Source organism: Procambarus clarkii, chromosome 21 (genome assembly GCF_040958095.1).
Source record: "Procambarus clarkii isolate CNS0578487 chromosome 21, FALCON_Pclarkii_2.0, whole genome shotgun sequence".
Lineage (NCBI taxonomy): Eukaryota > Metazoa > Arthropoda > Malacostraca > Decapoda > Cambaridae > Procambarus > Procambarus clarkii.
In genome coordinates, this window is record NC_091170.1 from 8,564,454 (window position 1) to 8,574,233 (window position 9,780).

A 9,780-nucleotide genomic window follows, 5' to 3' on the forward strand; every position below is an offset into this window, starting at 1 on the left:
CATGGGTGCCCAGATATTCCCGATATACCCGTCCCCCTACTCCCATAGTTCTCCCATAGTTATACACCCTCCCTCCACGTCAGCATCCTTTAACATACTATATCCTGAAATTTGTATCTAATTTTCGAGTTGTATTTTGAATATATATATATATAAATATGCATATAATATATATATATATATATATATATATATATATATATATATATATATATATATATATATATATATATATATATATATATATATATATATATATATATATATATATAAATGCCTTCCAAAATGCCTTCAATCAAGTCAGACGAGACGCTGTCCTCAGGGCTGTACACAACCATTTCCGTCCCCTTTACCCATTCATCCGATCGTGCTACAGTGGGGACTCTAAGCTTCTTTTTGGGGAGCATGAAATAAACTCCTGTGAAGGTGTCCAACAAGGTGACCCCTTAGCCCCCCTCCTTTTCTGCCTAGCTATCAAAGAGGTCACTGATAGTCTGACAAGCGAGCTAAACATCTGGTACCTGGATGATGGCACTCTAGCTGGAACTCCGGAAACCATTTTGGGGGATATAAGGAAAATCCAGGAGCAGGGAGCAGCCTTAGGCCTCATTCTCAATGCATCCAAATGTGAAATAATCTCCCGCAACCCAGACATCACTGGGCAAATACAAAATGCTCTTCCAGACATTCTCGTTGTTGAGCCACCGGACTGCACTCTCCTGGGTGCCCCCATTGGCCCACGAGCAATCGAGGAGGTCCTGGCTGCAAAAATCACTGACCTAAAGAGAATGCAGGACAGGATTGACAAGATTGATGCCCATGATGCTCTCTTTCTCCTTACAAGATGCCTGTCTCTCCCTAAGTTGACCTACTTTCTGAGATGTTCTCCATCCTACAGCAGCCCTAAGTTAAATGTTTATGACACCCTTCTGAGGTCCATGCTGGTGAAAGTCCTGAACCTGCCATTGGACGACTCTCAGTGGGAGCAAGCAACCCTTCCTGTAAGACTCGGCGGCCTTTGTGTCCGCACAGCCTCCCAAATTGCTCTACCCGCCTTCCTTTCCTCCTCTCATGCATCGCACGACCTCGTCAGAGATATTTTACCTGCAACCCTGAGAGATTCAGCAGGAATACACGATCCTGCTTTCACTGAATGTTCAAATCAGTGGAATGTTCTTGCAGCCCCAGCAACCATTATAGAGCCAACAAAACAACACAAACAGTCCGACTGGGACCACCCTCTAGTGGAAAAAGTAGCTGATGCCATGCTAAGCGTCGCAACATCAGACAAGGAGAAAGCCCGCCTCAGAGCAGTGCGTGCCCCCCATGCAGGAGACTTCCTCCTGGCAGTACCCATGTCTGCAATGGGCACGCGCCTAGATCCAGAATCCCTTCGTGTAGCAGTGGCCCTCCGCCTTGGTGCCCCAATTCACACTGAATACAAGTGTATTTGCAACAGGGTGGAAGTAGACCAATACGGACTGCATGGGTTGCATTGCGGAAGCACAAAGGGCTGGCATGGAAGACACAACGAGGTCAATGACATCATCAAGAGAAGCCTCGTCTCAGCTGGGTGCCCAGCGGAGAAAGAACCTCGCATCCTAGGGGTCCAAAACCCGGATTTCCCAGCACTTCGCCCTGATGGCATCACCATATACTCATGGAAGGAGGGTAGACAGTTGGTGTGGGACTACACATGTGTATCCACCCTGGCTGACACCTATGTACACTTCGGAGCTGATCAAGCAGGTGGGGCGGCCAACCACAGGGAAACAGCAAAATCACTCAAGTACAGGCGACTGGAAGGTCAATACCTCTTTGTTCCCATAGCGTCTGAGACGCATGGCCCTTGGGGCAAGAGTGCCTTGGGATTTCTCAAGGAATTGGGGTCCAAGCTCATTGACGTCACCAGAGACCCAAGGGCTTCCAGTTTTTTATTTCAGCGTCTCAGTGTGGCGATCCAGAGGGGAAATGCTTGCTGCGTCCTCGGTTCCTGTCCAGAAGCGGAGGAGCTTCAAGAGATCCATAACCTTTAGGCATTTGTCTTGTATGTTTTGTAACCTTTAAATACACAATAAAGGAAATATATATATATATATATATATATATATATATATATATATATATATATATATATATATATATATATAATAAAAATGACCGAAAAACGAAAAAGTATGATTAATAATTCTAACACGAATTTTCTGTATGTTTCTTATGTTTCTTTTCACTGTTGATGGTAACTGAAAAATGAATTCTCCAAAATTCATTTTTATTTCTAGTCTGACGCGACACTTGAACGCTTTCCGTAAAACTTATTACATTTTCAAAGACTTTAGTTTACACACACACAACTATAACTGAACAGAGTTCAAACAGCTTCACTTTTATACCTGCATTTGGGTGAGGTGATATGTTACAACAGATTTGGATGAGGTGAAAACAAATTTTCAACACAAGACTGAACACGAAACCAGAAAACATTCTAAGGAAACTACTCCAAGCTTGTACTAAAGAGGCCCCCTTCTTGAGCCCGGATGGGCACATGTATAACCAAGTAGATGGGGTCGCCATGGGTTCTCCCCTAGGTGTCCTGTTTGCGAACTTCTACATGGGTACCATCGAACAAAAGGTCTTCGTCGACATGAACTTGAAACAGGCCATATACTGCAGGTATGTTGACGACATTTTTACACAGGTACCTGATGTCAGACATCTGCAGGAACTGAAGGAGGCATTTGAGCGGAATTCTGTGTTGCGATTCACTTACGAGATGGAGAAGGATGGGGAGGTGCCCTTTCTACATGTAACAGTCATGGAAAGGAGTGGAGGTTTCCACATTGCATTCTACACTAAGGAAACAAATATAGGAATGTGCCTCAGTGCACACAGTGACTGCCCAGACAGGTAAAAGAGGAGTGTCGTTAACGCTTATGTAGACCGTGCTCTCAGCCACAGCTCAGGATGGAAGCAAGTTGATGCAGAACTCTGTAGGGTAAGGCAGGTCCTAGTCAACAACGGCTTCTCCAATGGTTTCCTTGAAGACATCATAAAAAGGAAGGTGAAACGCCATGCAACCTCTGAAGAGACAACTACCACAACACCTGTACCCCCTATTAGACAATTTTACAGGAACTTCTTTTCCACAGCTCATAAAACGGAGGAAAGGGTCCAGAAAGATATATTTTTTTTTTTTGAGATATATACAAGAGTTGTTACATTCTTGTACAGCCACTAGTACGCGTAGCGTTTCGGGCAAGTCCTTAATCCTATGGTCCCAGGAATACGATCCCCTGCCGCGAAGAATCGTTTAATAGAAACGTTATCCCTACAGACAAAAATCCGAAGATACAATTTACGATCTACTATAAAACCAAGAAAATGGCCAACCTACTCATGAGAAACTCTCCAGACACAAAGCAGAATGCTTTAAAAGAGACCAATGTCGTCTATGACTGCAAATGCCCACTTGGGGATTGTAAGCCTCAAAGAGTTCAGTATATAGGCAAGACAACAACATCTCTTTCTAGGCGTTTAACGATGCATAAGCAACAGGGCTCCATTAAGGAACATATAATCTCTTCCCACAACTAGACCATCACCAGAGAAGTCTTAACAAAAAACACGTAAATCATCGATAGATACAGCGATAGTAGGCGGCTTGATATCTGCGAGGCACGACACATTAAAAAGTCGACACCAGCAATCAACAGCCAATTAATGCACAACTATATTCTACCCAATTCAAGACCTCGCACCAGTATAGAAGCATCAAGAAATATGGGCCAATAGGCCCTCCGCAGTTACTTCCATTCTTCCCTTATCTTACAAAATATTATACCCATTGTTTCGTATTCTGTCTTGTGTTGAAAGTTTGTTTTCACCTCATCCAAAACTGTTGTAACATATCACCTCACCCAAATGCAGGTATAAAATCGAAGCTGTTCGAACTCTGTTCAGTAATAGTTGTGTGTGTGTAAACTAAAGTCTTTGGAAATGTAATAAGTTTTACGAAACGCGTTCAAGTGTCGCGTCAGACTAGAAATAAAAATGAATTTTGGAGAATTGATTTTTCAGTTACCATTAACAGTGAAAAGAAATATAAGAAACAGAGAAAATTCGTGTTAGAATTATTAATCTTACTTTTTCGGTCATATTTAATAATATATGTCTACAGGAAAGCCTGCTACCGATATATATATATATATATATATATATATATATATATATATATATATATATATATATATATATATATATATATATATATATATATATGTATGTATATATTGCCGCCCTTATCTCCACCGAGCACCGGTGTATTTGCGGCCATGCACGGGCACACCAATACGGCAGTCATTTTCTCATCTGTCGTAAGACACAGGGAAAGATTGCCAGACATGAAGCAGTCAATGATATCATCAAGAGAAGTTTGGCTTCAGCTGGATGCCCAGCACAAAGGGAACCTCAGTTGTGCAGACCTGACAACAGCCAAAAACGCCCAGGAGTCATCCTGCAGCCGTGGAGGGAAGGTAAACAGGTCGTTTGGGACTACACGTGTGCATCTACATTGGCTGATACCTATCTACCTTACAGCACAGCTGAGGGAGGCGGGGCGGCCACCTTCAGGGAGACCAAGAAAACTAACAAGTACAGAGACCTAGAACGTTGTTACAGGTTCGTGCCAATAGGCTCTGAGACTCTGGGCGCCTGGGGTAAATGTGCACTTAAGTTCCTGAAGGAGCTGGGCGAGGAACTCATTGGGAAGACTAGAGACCCAAGAGCGGCCAGTTTCATGTTCCAGCGCCTCAGTGTCGCTGTTCAGAGGGGAAATGCGTGCTGTATCTTGGGTACGCACCCGACCCCCGAAGAGCTGGACGAAGTCTTCGAACACTGATTGGTATATTGTTATATAAGTGTGTGTTTTCTGTAAACTGTAGCATTGCAATAAAATCAAATAAAAACAAAATAATAGGGGTGGTAGGAGAGGAAAAGATTAAAGTATTCAGTGAGATTCCACAAGGTGTTCTCTGAACACTATTTATTTTCTTCTTCGAGGATGTGGGTCCCTTTAATTAAACCAGTGGTGGTACCACTAAATGTGTGTATATATATATATATATATATATATATATATATATATATATATATGTCGTACCTAGTAGCCAGAACTCACTTTTCAGCCTACACTGCAAGGCCCGATTTGCCTAATAAGCCAAGTTTTCATGAAATAATATATTTTCTCTAATTTTTTTCTTATCAAATGATAAAGCAACCCATTTCATTATGTAAGAGGTGAATTTTTTTTTATTGGAGTTAAAATTAACGTAGATATATGACCGAACCTAACCAACCCTACCTAACCTAACCTAACCTATCTTTATAGGTTAGGTTAGGTTAGGTAGCCGAAAAAGTTAGGTTAGGTTAGGTTAGGTAGGTTAGGTAGTCGAAAAGCAATTAATTCATGAAAACTTGGCTTATTAGGCAAATCGGGCCATGTGCATAGTAGGCTCAGAAGTGAGTTCTGGCTACTAGGTACGACATATATATATATATATATATATATATATATATATATATATATATATATATGTATATATATATATTTATATATATATGTATATATATATATATATTCTACATTAGGTCTAATTGCGTCTTTTAATACACATGTTTTTCCCCCTTACAGCAGCAGATTTTGATATAAGCTTCTCTGCACTTTGCTCTGCAGACCTGAATGTGGTTCCTAGCGTGCATTTCTCTCTCTCACTCTCTCTCTCTCTCTCTCTCTCTCTCTCTCTCTCTCTCTCTCTCTCTCTCTCTCTCTCCCCATCAGCCGCAGCAGACAAGATGAGCGTGGCTTCTAACACTTGTCCGTTGTCTTCCTCCCACAGCAGAGCCTGGGGGTGGACACAACAGTGTCTCTGCTGCGTCTGCTGGCTGCTGCTGGCGACGACGGCAGTCAGCTGGAGTGTCGAGCAACGGCCCCAACACTCCCACATCTGCTGGCCACAGACTCCTACAGACTCAACGTGCACTGTGAGTAGTGAGGCAGGGAGAGAGACAGGCAGACAGCCAGACAGAGGGGACAGAGAAGAAGGGAGTGACATAGAGAAAGAGACAAAGACAGACACAGTGGAGGTCAATGAGATACAGAAAGCAGAAACACAGATATATACATATATATATATATACATATATATATATATATATATATATATATATATATATATATATATATATATATATATATATATATATATTAATATATATATATTAATATATATATATATATATATATATATATATATATATATATATAATATATATATATATATATATATATATATATATATAGCACACAGAAAAGCACACAGAAACTGTATTGGAGGGGGATCTAAACATTCCCTCTAATGCGTTATGCGTGGTTTCCTCCGAGGCTATGGGTCCCCCTTCTTCCAGCTAGAGGTGGTATATATATATATATATATATATATATATATATATATATATATATATATATATATATATATATATATATATATATATATATATATATATATGCGAACAAGCCTGAATATATATATATATATATATATATATATATATATATATATATATATATATATATATATATATATATATATATATATAAATGGAAGGGAGTACCACCTCTAGCTGGAAGAAGGGGGACCCATAGCCTCGGAGGAAACCACGCATAACGCATTAGAGGGAGGGATTAGAGGGAATGACGCATTAGAGGGAATGACGCATTAGAGGGAATATATATATATATATATATATATATATATATATATATATATATATATATATATATATATATATATAATATATATATATATATATATATTTATATATATATATATATATATATATATATATTTAAGATGAATAGGAAAACCAGGGATATACTGAATATCTTGTTTCAGATTCTTTACTTTAAAATGCATAACGTTTCGAATACTTCTCGTATTCATCATCAGATCTAAAAGAAAAAACAGAAATCACAATCAAATAACTGATAACAAAGAACTCATACTGAATATAATTGCCTATCAAAGAAAGGAAAATGCTTAAAAAACAAAACACTTAAGCGCACATAAAGTGATCAATACAAATAAAACTTATTAACTGTCACATATATTAAAGCTAATTTAAAAGTCCATTAAACTACAAGATGAATTTCATAACTACTAAAACAAACCATTCTATTAAACTTACGTGAAGTGATCAGAAGTGAAACTTGATACCTAACACATAGATACTAAACACTATAACAAATATATATATAATGACTACAAATCTACAAAAAATGTATGTAAAATACAAACAGAATAAACGACAATTATAAAGTACTAACCAAAATCATATAAAAAACTCAAATATTAAATAAAGTTAAATACCAAAAAATGTATTATATATCATAAATAAAAGATTATATTAATGTACAATGTCAAGACTTTAAATAAGTAAGAAAGGGCAAAGACATGGTAAACTAAACAAAATTATAATAAAATTAAACTACCAAAATGAACTATAAATCAAATTACAGGGCCTACTGTGCACTATACAGCGTACAATTGAACAGCTGAAAGGTTGCTATTTAACAGAGGCCGCAGCTCCTTTATATATATAATATTGAATGTCATATTGAGAAATTTACAGAGTATCTTAATGCACAACATAGTAATATACGTTTTACTGCAGAGTGTGAAGTTGATAATTCATTGTCGTTTCTTGATGTAAAAGTGGATAACCTTAATGGGCTCAACACTAATGTTTTTAGGAAACCAACCTTTACTGGTTTAGATTTAAATTTTAATTCTTTTGTTCCTGATATTTTTAAGAAAAATGCAATTAACACTCTACTGAATAGGGCCTTTGTTTTATGTTCTAATTGGAATAACTTTGATCAAGAAATTAATTTTCTTGTGAAATATTTTTCAAATAATGGTTATCCTTTGCATATGGTTTATACCTTTATAAGGAATTTCTTAAATAAGAAGTTTCACCCATCGTGTAGGATTACTACAGTGGAAAGGGATTTTAAATATATTAAATTACCATTTTATGGCAGTATTAGCTTTTCTGTAAGGAGTCGTTTGAGGAGACTGTTGCAGCAGTGTTATCCTCAAGTAGACTTTAGATTTATTTTTGTCAACACAAATACCATAGGCTCTTATTTTACATTTAAAGATAAAGTGCCTACCCCCTTGTGCTCAAATGTCGTATATATGTATAATTGTTCCAGCTGTAATGCTGGATATATCGGGAGTTCCATTCGGAACTTTAAGATTAGGATACTTGAGCACCGGGGATTATCTTTTAGGACTGGATTACCATTGTCTAAACCAGCATTTTCGGAGATTAGAAACCATTGTTATGAGTTTGATCATTCTCTGCTGGAATCTGATTTTAAAATTCTGGACACTTGTATGAATGGCCAGTCAGATTTGAGAGTAATGGAATCCTTATATATAAAGGAGCTGCGGCCTCTGTTAAATAGCAACCTTTCAGCTGTTCAATTGTACACTGTATAGTGCACAGTAGGCCCTGTAATTTGATTTTTAGTTTATTTTGGTAGTTTAATTTTGTTTAGTTTACCATGTCTTTGCCCTTTCTTACTTATTTCAAGTCTTAACATTGTACATTAATATAATCTTTTATTTAGGATATATAATACATTTTTTGGTATTTAATTTTATTTAATATTTGAGTTTTTTATAAGATTTGGTTAGTACTTTATAATTGTCGTTTATTCTGTTTGTATTTTACATACATTTTTTGTAGATTTGTAGTCATTATATATATATTTGTTATAGTGTTTAGTATCTATGTGTTAGGTATCACGTTTCACTTCTGATCACTTCACGTAAGTTTAATAGAATGGTTTGTTTTAGTAGTTATGAAATTCATCTTGTAGTTTAATGGACTTTTAAATTAGCTTTAATATATGTGACAGTTAATAAGTTTTATTTGTATTGATCACTTTAAGTGCGCTTAAGTGTTTTGTTTTTTAAGCATTTTCCTTTCTTTGATAGGCAATTATATTCAGTATGAGTTCTTTGTTTACCAGTTATTTGATTGTGATTTCTGTTTTTTCTTTTAGATCTGATGATGAATACGAGAAGTATTCGAAACGTTATGCATTTTAAAGCAAAGAATCTGAATCAAGATGTTCAGTATATCCCTGGTTTTCCTATTCATCTTAAAATTAAGATTCCCGAAGGGAACATCGATCATAAATATAAATATATATATATATATGTATACATATATTTATATTTATATATATATTTACATATGTGTGTAATTCACGAAAAATAAACACGTGAATAAAATATATTTAAAATATAAAATTCAATAACGAACTGTATATTCACTTACAACTGAAACATAATTGAATCTGCTTTGATGCACATTACAAAAGAAAGTAATTTGAACATTAGCAGTGGTTTATATAACTTAGATCCATTTTTGATAGATCAATTAAAGGGCGATTTGAGTAGGATCATTGATACAGATTTGTCTAATTCATTGTAACTATTTACTATCTTATGCTTTTATTATCCATGTATGGGCCTGTTGGTGGGTATGAATAGGAGCTGCATCGTATGGGCCAATAGGCCTTCTGGAGTTCTTATGCGGCTCATATTTGTGTCCACCTAATTCCCATTCATTTGTCATTGTACATCACCTCTCTTTCTCCTGACTATATATTTGTCCAATACTTGACTTGTAAATCACTCCTTCTGAAGA

General features: G+C 36.6%; 1 protein-coding gene across 1 annotated transcript in view; it reads left to right on the forward strand.

Annotated features, from left to right (window-relative positions):
• Positions 1 to 9,780, forward strand: part of LOC123748436 (uncharacterized) — a 283,872-nt gene that overhangs the window by 140,037 nt on the left and 134,055 nt on the right. Inside the window, exon 7 of the mRNA XM_069328429.1 lies at positions 5,895 to 6,039. Within this exon, the coding sequence (XP_069184530.1) occupies positions 5,895 to 6,039 (145 nt within the window). The remainder of the gene's footprint in view (positions 1 to 5,894; positions 6,040 to 9,780) is intronic.